Below are 16,775 nucleotides of genomic sequence, written 5' to 3'. Positions count from 1 at the left end.
CATCCGTCCATTATCTGTACTGCTTATCCTCATAAGGGTCATGGTGGGGGGGCTGGAGCCTTTCCCCGTTGTCTCTGAAGAACAGACAGTTGTCAAAGCCACAATCAATTCAATTCAATTTTATTTATATAGCTCCTTCCAACATCAAAACTGTCTCAAAGTGCAATCACAGTAACACAGATCATGTGTCCATGTGTCCTCTCACTTCACCCATTTCCTAACCATTTCTCTCTGTTTCTGTTGTGTTCACATCACACTCGGGGCAGCAGAGATGACTATCTTCACCCTTTTTCGGCACTGCCCGCCAGTGCAGCACTTGTGGCTTCACAGTGGTAACACAGAAGCTGTCCTCAGTCCTGGGTTGCGGCACTCCTCTTTCTCCCCTGTGTTCTGCTCAGTTGAACCTCCACCAAAACACACAGAAGACACACTCACCCTTGTTGCAGAGAGCAAAAACAAACACATGCTACAGTAAAAAGGAAAGACTCAGGATGGTGTGTCCTGTCACATTACAGTATTGTTTTCTTAAAACTGAGTAAGTGACCATCTCCATCCTTATCACTCGTGCCATCTTTATCTCAGGGTTCAGAGTTGTTACTTTTGTTGTTTTCTTCATCTTTGTCATTCTCAGTGTCATCAGAATCTCCAGTGCCATGGTTCCCACTGTCACCACAGTCTATGTAATCACGCTGATCATCTCTAGCTTTTTCCTTGTCTTGCTCTTACAAATGATGTAAAACGTAGAAACAGTCAGAAGTCCATACATAAAAAATAGGACGGAAAATAGATAACCAACTGCGTTATTTGGATAGATGTTCTTGGATTATGTACATTCAAAGACAAATACAATCAATTTGCTTGCGTATGTGAACGCAGTTCTACATGAAATGTATGGACAATGAATAAATGTATATTTATTAATGGATCTAAAAACTAAAAAAAAAAACGATTGTGCATTTTATATTCTGGAGTTGAGGGTCTGAGTGACAAATGAAAACTGTGTCACCTGCAATCAAACAGGTGTGGAGAATGTTTTTTTTTTTTCCCAGACTATGTAAATGAGATACACTTAATAAATAATCACTTGCAACAAAAAAAGGATTAAACGCGTGGTTCTTAAAATAATCTTAAATAATAATCCAAAAATTTGGGATTGATTATTTCAAATGTATCTTCACTTATCTTCAAAGATAGAAGACCAATGGCAAGCAAATGAGAACTGTTTGACACAGCAGTAGGTGGCGATGGTGCTCCAACCAGTTGCAATTCGCCATTAAAACGAAGAAGAAGAAGAAGGAGGAAGAGGAGGAGGTGGCGGCTGTGATGTGACAGCAGCGGCAGTGTATTGTGCTGTGGGGACGACATGCTGTTTGGTAACCAGCGAAAACAACCAATCTGGAATACATTTCTTAACAGCTGCTGGGATTTCTGTCAAACTCACTCTGTCCAAATCATTGGCAGCGCTGCTAAATAAGAAGAGAAAACAGCTCTAGCTTGAAACATTCCAGTGACGCCCCCTCCATTTAGCACAGATAACGCTAATTACCAACGTTTAGTCACGCAGAAACGTTTAGTAGCTAGTTAGCTTGTGGATATTTGAAAAGCCTCGGGGCCAGGATGCAAGAGGAGTATTTGTGAAGAACGACCCCATCCGCGGTGAGTCACTAAACTGAATTTATATATTTAACAGTCTGTTACTCGCTAAGCTAGCTGTAGTTCCTAACGTTTGCTGGGAACCTAAAGTGAACTTCACTAAGGCTAGGTAGCTTGTAATTTTAGCATGGGTTTGTCCCCACTTCACGCGCTGTCACGTCAGGTCGCTCTAAGTAAGTTACACCAAAATTGCCTAATCAGACAAGGACAAAGACTGGTGGACATTTGACTGATTTAAGAGACTTAAGTTAGTAAATATGTAACGTAAGGGGCGTAACGTTAGGCAGCATAATGACATGTAGCTTAGCAAAGACTGTCTTACGCTGCTCTGCTCTTTATCTAGCTTAATAGATATTAGCTGCATGTTTCTGAGTCGGAGTTTGTGTTGTTATATGTAGTGCATTATCCGGTTTTTAAAAGGGTAAAATAAGACATGTACACCATGGCTACAGTGTTACCTTCAAACTGTGTGAAAGGTCACAGCGTAGTAATGGCCTTCACCAGACAGGCGGCGGTGGACATGGTCGAACACACGTACACTTAATAATGTTACTGCTTTAGAAAAGATTTCCTTACGAAGTTAAGTTTTTATGTTGACACCGAGTTGGGAAACTGATGATGTGATAATTAGAATTTCCGAGCCCGCAGTTTGTAGTGTTCTTTGTGTTGGACTATAATGTAAGGCGTTCCTATTATTTTGTCCATTCAGTGTTTGTGTCTGTTCACAATGAATTCCCAAAGAACCTGCAGGACTCATTTCATGCAGATTCCTGAGGAGGAAGCCAAGACGAAAAGCTAACAAAATACTAAAATATATGTCATGTTACCACACAAACAGCTGGTAAAGTTATAACATTATTATTATTAAGCTGTTGTTTCAGGTCATATTGTGTCTTTGAATCCTGTTAGCCAGGGTTTGTGCATGAACAGTTTAGGCTGGTTTGTCATTTATCATCTTTCATCTGTGCTTCTTTTGGTTTCTGTTTCTACACATTGCATTGATTTTATGGAGAAGTGAAGCCAGGGGAACCTTTCACACTGGGGGCCACATTTAGATATAAGCTATTTAGTCCTGGGCTGTGAGCCTTTTCATTTCAGTGAGTTAATTTTTTTTTTTTTTTTTTTTTACAGTAAGATGACTTTATTCATTAAATTTTAGTCTGCAGTAAATATCAACAGAGCAGATGTTTGCTCACATGTTGTAAATAAAACAAATAAAACTGAGCATTATTTTTGGCTTGGTACCTCACTAGGTCTTTTCCAGGCCCCTGTAGAACCCTGGCAGTCTTGAGAGGGTATCATAACTTTGAATTTCAATAAGTTCCAACTGCATGTGCTTTTGTACTTCTTCCACATCAACATAGAAAGACTTTGGGATCAGGTTCATGGCCTTCTCAATGACAGCCAAATCTTTTCAGAACATGCGAGCACAGCTACATACAACATTTCTCTGTTTTCACAGAAATGTTGGCATTTGGGAAACTGGAAATAATTTCCTTCAGAGTTTGAAATGTGTGCAGAGTTCCTGCCACACATTTGCCAAAAAAAGTCAATGCTAAATGTATATTAACAGAAACTAAAAAAGTGATTCTTGCAACTACTCAGGTCTAACAAGGCTCTTACATTTTGTACAAAAAACTTTTACATCTCAGAGAATAGAACTACTCCAGAGCAGACCCATGGTTGAAACAGTGCATGTTTATTCTGAAGTTTATCTGAAACCAACATGGGACTTCAGCAGTCTGAGGTAAACAAATTGAGTCAGACTGCTGAAGCCTCATATTAGCTCCAGACAACAGTGTTTCCCACTGACTGAGGTGGGTGGCCCACCTAAGTTGAAACAGAGTGAAATTATCTACCTGTTTGTACCAAAACTCTTTGAATAATTTATGATCAGATGATCTGTGCAGATTTTGCATGCAAATCACATTTACGGCCTATTATGGGAAAACTATTATAAAATATTTTGTGATTTTGTAAAAAAAAAAAAAAATTTAATTAAATAAAAAATAAAGACAGTGTCAGTTAGTAGCTGATTGGTGCCAAATTGTGCACAGAGCCTCAGTGGAACATGGGAAACTACTGAGCCAAGTTTCATGTTAATGGGAGCTGGTGTTGGGAAGATATGTAACACTTCCTGTTTTGACTGTAACCTACAGGAAGTTGTTCCTTTATAACTTAAAACAGTTTTAATATGTTTGGTGAGTTTGGTCATGAGAGTCCATAGGTTCTATGTGTAACGTTTCGTGCAGACTCACAGCCTCGAAGGACCTTGAAAAAAGCTGAAATGAGCCTGGCCTATATCGCAAGATTCAGCTCAATGCACGGAACACGTGCATGTAAGGATTTTGAATGTTTGATGTGAAATGTGGGAGTCACTGGCCAAAACAGCCTTACCTTGGTTATAGCAGCACCTGCTGGTGGACACATGTCATTTTTGGTGTCTGACGTGTGTGCACCATTCTATACCTCCCCTGAAAATTTCACTTGCGGAAGTTTTACGGTTCACGCTGCAGTACCACTGTTAGCACTGGATCCCAAAAATAATAGTAAGAATAAAAACCAGACAAAAACACACACACACACACACAATATGAGCAGTTACAGTAGGTTTCCCAGCACGTTGCTTTGCATGTGTACCCCCAGCCCCCTTTGGGCTTGGACTGAGTAGTAAGTCAGAAGCCATTTAAATGAGGGGATTGGGCTGCACATGGGCTGTGGGCTATAGTTTGTCAATCCATTTCTACAGTGACAAGGTGAAGGTATTTAAGATTTGTACTACCCCTGCCACAAGTATCTGTGTCCCATTTTGTGTCTCATTTTCTACAGGTGGATTTCAGTGAATCTTTTGCCAGACGTGCTTATAAAGAGTGTTTCTGGTGTTTTTTTTTTCTCTGTCCAGTGCCATGTCTCTGGTTTTCCCACGACCCAACACCAACGCAGTCCACGGCAAGAAGGATAAGAGACTGATGGCGGAAGTGAACGCATCGCCGCTCAAGCACTTTGTCACAGCAAAGAAGAAGATCAACGGGATCTTTGAACAGCTGGGGGCCTACATCAAGGAGAGCGCCTCTTTTCTGGAAGGTACCAACCCACCTGCTTTTTGCTCCGTAGCCCTTTCAGACATGTGCCCCTTCAACACATTCTTTTGACCACTAGTGGCTCTATGGAGTAATGTTCTCTTGAGCGGTTCCCTGTTTTGTTTGTTTTGCACAAGAATGTTCTTGCGCACCAGTGTACTTTGGGTAATGCAATGTATTTTCTTGCTGGTGGTTTTAGCTTATTTTTTTCAACTTGGTTTTCACGTCTGTTGCCATTTTACTTCATTGAAGCACTTTCACACAACTTATTCCGCTTATCAACAGTCTGTGGCGGTGACATGGACCAGAAACAAGTCAGTGCACCAACAATGGCAGGGAGGAAGAACAATTATCGTGTGCGAACTTGGATATAAACAGTGAAGCTTTCAAATTATTAAAAAAAAATGTCTTTGGAAATGTTTTCTGAGGAAGGAAATACATGCAGCACTTTGGCATCTGACATAGATGGTATTATACAGACAGCCCTTGGTATTGAGAATAATGCTACACCTAGCACCAACCCATAGGTCTTAAAGCATGCCATATATGATGTAGTCTGTATCATACAACCAGGATAATAAAGCGGCTGTTAATAGAAACTTCAAGTGTGACAGGATTGATTGACTACTACTGTCTTGATGACCTCCACATTTTAGATACTTACAAAAATGATGAGCTGGACCCGGTCACCACAGAGGAACAGGTCCAGGAGGTGCGGGGTTACCTTGCCAAGGTGGCAGGGATCGGAGAAGTGCTCGCCCGCAGGCATATGAAGGTTGTCTTCTTTGGGAGGTACATATATCTGTTTCTCACTCTCTCTCTCTCTCTCTAGTTTTAAAGCTTCTTTTATTTAAATCCAGTTCTGTGTAGCCAGAACAAAATCTGTTGCTGACAGGCTCTTTGTTTGTTCAACAGGACCAGTAATGGGAAGAGCTCAGTGATCAATGCAATGCTATGCGATAAGGTGCTGCCATCTGGAATAGGACACACCACAAACTGCTTCCTGAGGGTGGAGGGCACCGATGGTAATGAGGCTTTCCTCCTCACTGAAGGCTCTGAGGAGAGGAAGAGCATCAAGGTAAGCAGAACTTAATGAGAGCCTTTACGTGCACCAAGACATGCTGGGAGAACTGTTCCCATTTCAAAACACCTTGTCTCCACTCTCCATAACCTCAGTCTGTGGAAGTGGAGTGCTGTTTTTGCCATGTGTGTAAACTCAGCTGATGCTGATGCACGTGTGTTTCCAGACGGTGAACCAGCTGGCCCACGCTCTTCACCAGGATGAGGACCTAGACGCTGGCAGCTTGGTTTGCGTCATGTGGCCCAAAGCCAAGTGTGCTCTGCTCAGGGACGATCTGGTGTTGGTGGACAGGTCAGACACAAGTTAATACTAATTAATCAACAAATTCAATTACAATCACCCGTTTGAAACGTGAACTGTGCTTGTGGCAAAAGGTAGAATGTTGCATGTAAAACAAATGACTACTGCTAAGCTGGTATGTGTATGCTGTTGCTGCACTATGCTTATAATTGTATGATAAAAGTTGCAAAACTGTATTATACTATAATATTACTACAGTATTATCGGTATCGCGGTTATGGACATTGATCTCTTTACATTTAACATGTATCTTCTTCATTGCATTCCTCTTCTTTTGGTCTGTGTGTAGTGGTATCCATGGTTAAAGTGTCATGTTGTGTTGAATTTTTTTGTGTTCCTCGTGTGAATACAGCTGCTCGACTGTTTTTTGGAGTATTTCACAATCTGCAAATTTTCACCCTTAACAGCCAATGTGAGCACTCCTTTTGGAAAAGGAAAGAGGGGCTTGCCTCCATAGATGCCACATACCTTAGCAACTTTTATTTCCTCCACCAACATTTTTGGTCGGAACACACCTTTAAACTGACTTGGAAAAACACAGATACTCCTGTGTTTGTAAATATTTCTCACCTAAAAGCCGACATGATCATTTAGCAGAGGACTGACCGTCTCACTCGTTCTGCTACCTGTTTCTCCCTCCAGCCCAGGGATCGACGTCACCACAGAGCTGGACAGCTGGATTGACAAGTTCTGCCTGGATGCTGATGTGTTTGTTCTGGTGGCGAACTCTGAGTCCACACTGATGCAGACGGTGAGACTTGACAGCTGTGCTTTTCATCCTGAGAGGGTTGTGTAAAGTGTTTAAAGAGAGCAGATGATCTGTGAAGAATCTGTAGTTAGAGTCAGACAACTTTAGAAGTGAGTGGATGGTTTTATGATGATACAGTCTGCAGGATTGTTTTTTAAAAATGTGCAATGCTGATGTTGTAATGGTATGTTCCACTATGTCTTTCTACAGGAGAAGTCCTTTTTTCACAAGGTCAATGAGCGGCTCTCTAGTCCCAACGTTTTCATCCTCAACAACCGCTGGGATGCCTCAGCCTCAGAACCTGAATACATGGAGGAGGTCAGTACGTCTGTGAAATTGTTCAATATTAACAAGGCAAATAAATCTGACTGACACTGTTTACACAAAAAGAGTGCACTCAGAGTACTCTGACTATATAAACAGGTGTCTGGGCCAAAATGATGAGGAGAGCAGCATGACGTTATTTTTACGCCTAAAATGGCACCAATCTGAAAAGTAATGAGTGCAAACTGTTCGCTCTCCCAAGAGGGATATCGCAAGTAAGTCAGCTCACGGTGTTACTGTGTGTTCATGGCTGTTGACTGAATATTTCTAATATTTGCCAGGCTCTGTGTCTGATGTGTGTTTTCAGTTTTGGTTTGGGAATCAGCTGATAGAGCAGACTGTCTTGTCTTGTTGAGCATTTTCCAGAGAAAATTCTAAATTCTAAGCATAATTTTCTCTAAAAAAAAAAAAGAAACTTGCGGTCAGCTAAAGTACTCCTGATCTAAGCTACAGTGTGCTTCTTTGCGCTGCTTCTTCTGCTGTTGTCCAGAAAAGAGGCTCACAGCACTGTCAGTAAAGAAGCTCTGTCCCTTTGTGGTTAGTCCCCCACCCCTCCATTACTTTCATGTTCAATAAGTGTGCTGTTGCTGTGTTAGGTTCGTAGGCAGCATATGGACCGCTGCACCAATTTCCTGGTGGATGAGCTGGCTGTGGTGGACCGTACCCAGGCCAGTGACCGGATCTTCTTCGTCTCTGCCAAGGAAGTGCTCCAGGCTCGAGTGCAGAAGGCTCAGGGAATGCCTGAAGCAGGTGGGAATGGTTGTCAGTGTGGAATTTGACAGGATTCGTAGGGTCATGAAAAAACCTGGAAAAGCCATGTAATCTGGACTGGGTGATATGGTTGGAAAACAATATCACAAAAATGAATAACAATATCTTTCCAACATCTGTATTGCAAATGCACTCATCTTATGTAAAATAACTGATTTTCAATGCAGTGCTGCACTCATATGCCTTACATGAGATGAAACTACTGAACTACACTAAACAAAACTTTCCATTCCAAAAACTATACATTTTAGAATTGTTTTAAAACATGAACAGCAGATGTTTTATAAAATGATACAATTATATGATCAAATCCTCAGAATTTTCGTCCACTGACTAGTTCATTTATTTGTGTATACACAGAAATCACAGAATGTGGAATCAGGAAAATTGGCTGATAGAGTTAGAAATAATTCAGGTTCATATTCCCACTGATGAGTCAGTTTTATTTTATGAAGCTGTGGTTAATTATGAACTAGAGTAACACTAGAGGTGAACAGGCGTTACTGGTTGATACAGTATTATATTTAATTAAAGACCGGTACCCACCAAAATGCCAGAACAAAATTGATGTGCAGAGAACTGATGTCAGATGTTTGGTTAGATTTGACCTTGTTTACATATTATTGATAAAATTGTTCCTGAATTAACAAAATGTTCCCCATTTTTGGCTTTTTTTTATTTACACAATCAGTAATTGTACAGCTGCCTGTGTTTACATGTAAAGGGTTTTTTTGGAGAAACATTTATTTCTCACAGATATCTAAAAGATTTTTGGTCTCAGTATTTAAATTCCTGTAATCTTGGCATTTTGAAAAATTTGGTTTTGTTGTACATTTGCTCATCTCTTTCAGGTGGAGCTCTTGCAGAGGGATTTCAAGCCAGAATGTTTGAGTTTCAGAACTTTGAGAGGCGATTCGAGGTAAGATCCTCATTTCTGCTACTACTAGAAAAAACATTTTTGAATTTGAAGCCATAAATGTGTAGTTAGAGCATGTAGTTCTGTCAGCTTATGTCAGGGGTGTCCAAACTGTTCCACAAAGGGCCGGTGTGGCTGCAGGTTTTTGTTCCAACCAAGCAGCAGCACACCAGACTTGACTCATTTAATCAACTGATCTCAGTCTTCAGACAGTTGATTGGTCAAACTGTGTGCTCTTCATTGGTTGGAACAAAAACCTGCAGCCACACCGGCCCTTTGTGGAACAGTTTGGACACCCCTGGCTTATGTGAAGGAGTGTCGCTACCAGGTGGTGTAGCTAGTAACTGCACCTCACATTCATGGGTTTTTTTCTCGGAAACAGCTGCAGTACAAACTGGACAAAAATGTGCAAACAAATAGAAGGGAAGTCACAAAGACACATGGCCGACAAATTAACAGGAAGCAATCAACAACTGTGCAAAACCTGTTTCACATGTACGATTGGATCCATAACTGCATAAATATCTCTTTACTTTTTATGTGAAATTAAAATACATTAATAATTAAAACAGAGTTTAACACAGATTTTTTTTTTTTTAAATACATTTGGGGATAGAGAAATATTGGTGCCGCTTGATATACATTTGTGAATTGTCTTCTGTGGATTACAAATAATAAACTCCAATAAAAACTTCCATACAGCTACACTTGGAGTAGTGACGTATCCGGTAATTCATGCCTTGTTCCAGCTATTGTTCTTGGGTTGTCTGGTTTGTTGGCCTGTGTGCTGATGTGATCTGCTGTGTGTAGGAGTGCATCTCACAGTCAGCGGTGAAGACCAAGTTTGAGCAGCACACAGTGAGGGCCAAGCAGATCTCTGAAGCCCTGCGCCACATTATGGATTCTGTACACATTTCTGCTCAAGAGCAGAGGTGAGTCCAGTATTCCATGGATGAGACTGTATGTGAACCAAAAACTGGAGACTGAGTTACCTTTGTTACATTGTTGTATACCATCTGGACTGCAGGAGTGTCAGTTAATTGTGTGTGTGTGTGTGGGTTTGGTGGTGTTTAGGGTCTACTGCCTTGAGACCAAAGAGGACCGTCAGGACCGATTGGAGTTTATAGATAAGCAGCTGGACCTGTTGACCATGGACTGTAAGGCCAAGATCAAGAAGATCACTGAGGAGGTGGAGAGACAGGTGAACCCCAACATGACATCATAGCATACCTGCTTTCTGCTTCTATCAGTTCAACATGTGTCACGAAAGAAGCAGGCGCAGATTTCCCTGCGTCAGTTTGCGTCCTAACAGAGGGGGAAACTGAAGCGAGCGTTTCAAACAAGAAGTAGTTTTCACCCCGCTCTCTGCTCGTCCAGGTGTCTAATGCCATGGCAGAGGAGATCAGAAAGCTTCACGTGCTGGTGGATGACTTCCACATGGACTTCCACCCTTCATCGGTGGTGCTCAAAGTCTACAAGAATGTGAGTTTAACACACAGATATAACAGAATTCGTTGTCTCTCTTAATGTGGTGAACTTCACTGGGCAGGCCAGGATGAAGCCTAACACCACTGATCACACCTCAGACAAATGTGCACAACCATAAACACCGAAATATTTCCTACGCAGATCTGCCCACTAATTGTCTGGACCTGATGTTGTCTCCTCTCTCAGTCTCTTAGGCCTGGTCTGTCCCGCTCAGAGCATTTAGCTGTTGATAGTCTTTTCTTCTTGTGTTTTGACCACCTCCTAAATGGGTCACATTTTTATAGCAGTGCAAAATACGACAATGTGAGACAAAACGGGATAAAACTGTAATCCTGAATGTGAATGTGACGACTCTGCTGTGCGTGCATCCTGAAAGGTTCCTGCTTCCGACAGGATCACTCAGAAATCTCTTCCACTCTTCTGCATCTCTGTCAGTGTGGTATCTACACGCAGCACTGAGTAACGCTCATCCCTGGCCTCCCGCTGGCTCACTGAAACCTGCATAAAGCCCATGTAATCCGTGTTATGTAAGAGCAGTCCAGACTGTGTCATGATGTACTCGTTTCAAATCTGCAATCTTATTTGATGAGCACAGAGGCCAAATAAAACCTGAACCCGACAGAAGGATGTTTAGTATGTTTGATACAAAGAACCTGGCGATTATTAAATACATTATATCCATTGTTATTAGGCTAATAAAGGCATGTGATGTCATTCAAATTTGTCATATAGTACTGGGCAAAAGTTTTAGGCACTTGTTTAGACTCTTGTCCATCACATAACTTGACTTTTAGAACATTTGCACAGTCAATAACGTCTGTCAGGTTTGAGTGACGAGGCATCAGTGAACAGAAATGTTGATTTCATGTAGTCTGTGATTTTAGTGTCTTCTGGCTCAGTGATCCAGCAGTTCTGACTCAGCAGTAGAGTAGATGTACACATATATGAGGAAACTAAACAGCAGCAGTTGTGTGTGTGTTGTTTTTTCTTTTTTTTTTTTTTTTACTCTTTCATGTTGGGGTTGTTTTTTTGTTTTCTTTTGTCTCTAGGAGCTTCATCGGCACATAGAAGAGGGTTTAGGCAAGAACATGTCAGAGAGGTGCTCCACGTCCATCACCAGTGCCCTGCAGGCAACACAGACTGACATGATCGGTAACACTCCTTCTCTTTACACCTGAGCACAAACATTCTGTCTATTGTTGTCACTTCACAGGTTCTAACGTGCTTTAATGAGCTTAAATGTACTGCGAGTGTAATGCTCCTGGCCACATGCATGCTATGCATGGAGTGTTTACTGTGACTGCATGCGTAGATGTGTAGAATTTATGAATGACTTTTGCATGTACACACAGCCTGTGACCTAACATCTGATGATTGAAACATGCATTCATTTGTATTTTTTTTATTTTTTTTTTTTGAGAATTGCCTAAAATGTAAATATGACTGAATATATAATATTCGCTGGACACACCCTGAGCTGTTTGCTGTCCGTGTGTATTTGCAGAGGGTCTGAAGCCTCTGCTGCCCAGCCTGGTCCGAGAGCAAGTAGATAAGCTGGTTCCTCGTCAGTGCTTCAGCCTCAGTTACGACCTGGCCTGTGACAAGCTTTGTAGTGACTTTCAGGAGGACATCAGCTTCCACTTCTCTCTGGGCTGGACCATGCTGGTCAACCGGTTCCTAGGGCCCAAGAACACCCGGCGGGCCCTCATGGGCTACAACGACCAGGTAACACGTTCAAGGACATACCCGCGCTCTCCCAGACCAGTGTTCATAAAGCACATGAATTTTTCAACTGCTTACCTGGCAGATGGTGTCCATAATGGACTCAAAACACAGTGGGCCTCAAATAAGAACATTTTGTATTTGTCTCCTAGAGCACTGGCTGTTTTCAGTGAGGGTTTATCATTGCTGCAGATTCAGCAGTTCCTTTTAACACAAATTTTTCAGAAATCATTTTTTAAATCATTTCAAATTTTTTTTTTTTTTTTAAAGAAACATTGTACCATGGTCCCCCTGTGACGTTCTGTCTTACTCTCCCTGTAGGTCCCTCGGCCCATGGCCCTGACTCCGGTCAGCACTAGCATGCCTCCATTCCCACAAAGCTCCATGACCCAAGAGGAGCTGATGGTCTCCATGGTGACAGGTCTGGCTTCCCTTACCTCTCGTACTTCAATGGGCGTCCTCGTGGTTGGTGGTGTGGTGAGGACACGCACACACACACACACACACACACACACACACACACACACACACACACACACACACACACACACACACACACACATTATACCTACATCTTTGTGAGGACATGCATTGACATAATGTATTCCCTGGCCCCTTACCCTAACCTAAACCCAATTCTAACCTGAACCCTAAAACCAAATCTTAACTCTCAGACATCCCTTTAAAGTTGTGAGAACTCACCAAAATGTCCTGTGTATAGTCATACAAGTACAGAGACACACACACACACGCACCCATGTTATTTCTGCATTCGCACTATGTTTAGGTATTGGACCTAAAGCTGTGTTGTATGTGCAGATCTGGAAGGCGGTAGGTTGGCGTCTAATTGCCCTGTCAGTGGGTCTCTACGGGCTTCTCTACATCTACGAGCGGCTCACCTGGACCACCAGGGCCAAGGAGAGAGCCTTTAAGAGGCAGTTTGTGGACTACGCCACTGAGAAGCTGCAGCTCATTGTCAGCTACACCGGATCCAACTGCAGCCACCAAGTCCAGCAGTGAGCACATTAAATGAGCACACACACACACACTACAACTTTGCATCTAATCGGTGCAATCGTACTTTGATTTTGTGAGCTCAGGCTCATTAAATGCGAACCAGGGAGCTCTTTGTTGTTTGTAATGTTTTCTAAACCCTGTTTGTGTCACCGCTGCGGTTGTCAGGGAGTTGGCCGGCGTGTTCGCTCAGCTCTGCCAGCAGGTGGATGTCACCCGCCAGAACCTCGAGGATGAAATCACCGACATGAACAGGAAGATCGAGCTGCTGGACGGCCTGCAGAGCAAGGCCAAGCTGCTGAGGTAAGAACCCCCTCCACACACTCAGCTTACCTGTTCAAGGCAAGATTATTTCTATCGCACTTTTAAAAACGCAGAGGCAGCTCAGAATGCAATGTGAATCACTGTAAGCGAAGAGAGGTTTTGAAAACAGTGATATCGCATCGATGTGTACATCGTTTGTGTTTGTCTGTGCTTTGCTGTGTTAGGAACAAGGCTGGGTGGCTGGACAGCGAGCTCAACATGTTCACCCAGCAGTACCTGCACCACAGCAAGTAAACCAGACAAGAGCATCCACCTGAGAGACTGAGCAATACCACGGGAACATGTGGTACACCTGCTGAAAGTTTGCCCCCTCTAGTTGACACACGTCTGCATTTTTTTTTTTTTTTTTTCCAAGAAAATAGAAAGAAATGATCAACAATGTTCTCAACAGTAGAGTAGAAATAAGAAGGGATAGTTCAGAATGTGAGCTGTGAGTGGAAGGTGTCACTGAGTGGTTGCCAAATGGAGGCGTGGACATGAGGTTCAGGATGAGGTCTCTGTGTTCACATGGTGACTCATCGGGTCCCCACACATCCCCTCGGTGCATCTCCTGAGGCTCTCATCTTATGAGCACGTTCCTGATCCTGAGGTCTCCACGTGGCTGACAGATCTGACCCCAGAACAGAAGCGTTCTTATCGGCATTAAGTGACTCATACCAGCTTCTGTTTTTCTTTAAATTCCAGTTAATGCTGCCATATTGAACTTATCATTGTATTGTGTAGAATTTTTTTTTTTTTTTTTTTTTTTTTTTTTTTTAAATCTACAGCAGTTTCCAAAGGTCAGACTTTAGGAACCTGCTGTACCTTTTGAACACTGGACACAAGTGCCATGCTGAAGTATAACAGGCAGACCACATGAGGGAATGAAAAAGAAAGTGTCTTATGTTGGTAGGTTGGTTTATGCAATGAGCTGAAGACATGCAAAATAATTTATTCTTCCAGCTGTTGAAGTTTGGAAATTGTAGCCTTGTTTTTTTTTTTTTTTTTTTTTTTTTTTTTTTTGTCAATCAGAAATGATCTCAGTTCAGTCGGTGGTTATTTATGATGCATCGTAATGACATGTTCACACTTTCTCTTATGGTATCAGTTATTGTTCACTCTTAAAGCTTAATTCCATGAGCACTTGTTAGAGCAGTTCAGTCACTACACATACTGGCGGCTGCTTATTCAAGCACTTCAGTCTGATTGCATCTAAACTTCACGCTGTATGCAGAATAGCTCTGAGCTCATGTCTATCCTTTAATATTCCTCAGAGGAGGAAACATGCATCTTGTTTTTTGCGAGGATACATTTGTTTAGGCTGTGAAGTAAGTGAGCAGATTTTAGCAGGTTTAACACTGAAGCAAGAAAAATATTAGAGAACTTAAAACACTTAAAGCATCAGGCTGGTTTTATTCTATTTTTCTTCTTGCCAACAAATTCCACGTGCAAAGCCAAATCAACGATGTGTTAATCCATCTCTCAGCACTTTCTGACCTCCCTACTTTCTCTGTGACTTCCAGCTTCAAGCCCACTGGTTCCTACTGAAGACATCAATCTTTAAAAACTTATATCAGGCTTTGGATACACACAGATTGTTAGTAGGAGACATTCTTCGTTGGCTTGGGTCTTTTCATGGCATTTGTCAACAAGAAGAAAACATATAAAATATCACAGAACTCATTATTTAAATGTTTAGTCTGCATGGCTGCAAAAGAAAGTCGGAACCATAAGCAAAACCATTAAATCATTCAGGCGAGGCTGCCAGCTGAAATCTGATGATCCGACTTTATCTCCAAGTCAGAATTCTGAGATCGGATTCAGAGTTGTAGCTTCTTCTCTGGATTCTCACTTTTAGGGACACCCTCCAGATTTTGTGACAGCGTTGGGCATCAACATATAGGTCATCTGTGAGGTACAGAAATGACAAAGATATGTTGGAGAGGTCATTTAGAAACAGCACTGAAATGAATTTTTAAACACTGTGAAATGCTTCATATCCTGCTCACTGTCCTTTAATAACCAGACTTAAGGGACTCTTTATCAGAAATATTAACACACATCATTAAATATCAATATGAGTAATCTGCTCTGACGCCTTCCAGCGGATGTTCTCAGCAGCGAAAAGCTTTGATTTTTAAAAAAAAAAATCGCTGTGGAGCTCAAAGGAACTTAGTTATGTCAGGTACGATCAAACGGAATCAGGATGTGGATCTGTGGATCTCTGGTTAATCTCAGAATCCTGACTTCGCTCAACATTTGTGTCTTGCACTGAATGCATGTGTGGCTTTGTTACCGCAGAGCTGACTCTGCTTTCTGCCTCTTCCAACGCCACACATGGTTGTACTTAAAAAAGGGAGAGGGTGGAATCTCATCTACATCTGATGTGTATTTAAAGTGGCCAAACCCAGCAACAAACCCATTTTTTCAAATAAAATTATTCTCTTGGTTTTTTTTATTTTTTTCCCTCAAATCTGTATATAATGTAATTTATTAATTCTGATTGGAAACAAGAGGGAAAATTCTGAGAGTGAAGGAAACCACATCAGAGTGGACAGTGTACAGACAGGTGACAATGTTGTGAAGCATATGCTGTGACCTTCACAGTCACCACATCTAAAACCAGGTTTAACACCTCTGGGGGATTTTGGAGTGACATGTTGAGACAGTTCTGTCCACTACCCTCATCCAAACACCAGATGAGGGACTACCTTGTGATGTTCATCACTCATAGAATCAACAGCAGTGAAGCACTGAAGCTGCTCTGGTCTGTCTCATAGTGGCCCAGCACCTCACTAAGACCCGTTATGTTGGTTTTTCCTTGAAGTTGTCACCTGTCTGTAAGTCCTGTTTGCTGTAGCATAAAGCCGTAGACTGCGTGTTGCTAAGTGAGCAGGAGAGCTGCCGTTCAACACTTCATTCAGTGTAAAGACATGCACTTTACCAAGCTGCTCCCCCCCCCCCCCCCCCCCCCCCCCCCCTTCTTCTACATAAAAGTAGTTTTTCCCTAAAATGTAAAAACCACACTGTCAAATTGTGTTTGGCTTCAGGAAGGTGAAAATACCTGCATGCAGTGATTGTTGTAGTTTGTTGACCTGTTAAAACATATGTATGTATGTAAATTAAATAAATCAATCAAATAAAGGTGCAGATGCAGTGTTAGACGTTTATTTACAGCGTATTGAACATCAGTTATGTTAAGTTACAGCAGCAATTTCTCAGCAATGTCTCAGTCACTCTCAGATATCAGAGTCTCTAGCACGTCTGGGCTCATGGCAGTAATTCTCATAGCTGCCTGCCCGGATTTTTCATTCCTTTAGTGTACCAGTGCAAAATGTGGCTCCTTGTCAGCAGTGGAGGAAAAGATCAGAGGTC

General features: G+C 42.0%; 1 protein-coding gene across 2 annotated transcripts; it reads left to right on the top strand.

Moving 5' to 3' along the window:
* The first annotated feature begins 1,308 nt into the window (after positions 1–1,308).
* mfn2 (mitofusin 2) lies at positions 1,309–16,549 on the top strand. Of its 2 annotated transcripts, XR_005896333.1 has the most exons (19): positions 1,309–1,656; positions 4,556–4,737; positions 5,390–5,525; positions 5,649–5,811; positions 5,981–6,105; positions 6,757–6,865; positions 7,073–7,180; positions 7,783–7,936; positions 8,809–8,876; positions 9,684–9,805; positions 9,948–10,074; positions 10,251–10,355; positions 11,411–11,513; positions 11,866–12,086; positions 12,405–12,560; positions 12,903–13,099; positions 13,266–13,400; positions 13,586–16,213; positions 16,290–16,549. XR_005896333.1 is itself a non-coding variant. In XM_041062274.1 (18 exons), exons 2-18 carry the CDS (start codon positions 4,560–4,562, stop codon positions 13,653–13,655), a joined length of 2,277 nt encoding a protein of 758 aa, XP_040918208.1. In that variant the 5' UTR covers positions 1,309–1,656; positions 4,556–4,559; the 3' UTR covers positions 13,656–16,549. The 2 variants fall into 2 exon arrangements, 1 of the variants encoding a protein (XP_040918208.1); XM_041062274.1 differs by having other exon boundaries at positions 13,586–16,549.
* The last annotated feature ends 226 nt before the right edge of the window (positions 16,550–16,775 follow it).

The sequence above is a fragment of the Toxotes jaculatrix genome, chromosome 2, assembly GCF_017976425.1.
Source record: "Toxotes jaculatrix isolate fToxJac2 chromosome 2, fToxJac2.pri, whole genome shotgun sequence".
NCBI lineage: Eukaryota > Metazoa > Chordata > Actinopteri > Toxotidae > Toxotes > Toxotes jaculatrix.
This window is presented reverse-complemented; position numbering and strand designations above follow the sequence as displayed.

Excerpts from the sequence above, each read along its gene's own strand:
- mfn2 (XM_041062274.1), top strand. The coding sequence starts at position 4,560 with ATGTCTCTGGTTTTCCCACGACCCAACACCAACGCAGTCCACGGCAAG. Across the intron at positions 7,937-8,808 it reads TCAGGGAATGCCTGAAGCAG|GTGGAGCTCTTGCAGAGGGA; the intron begins GTGGGAATGGTT and ends CATCTCTTTCAG. Across the intron at positions 13,401-13,585 it reads AGCAAGGCCAAGCTGCTGAG|GAACAAGGCTGGGTGGCTGG; the intron begins GTAAGAACCCCC and ends TTGCTGTGTTAG.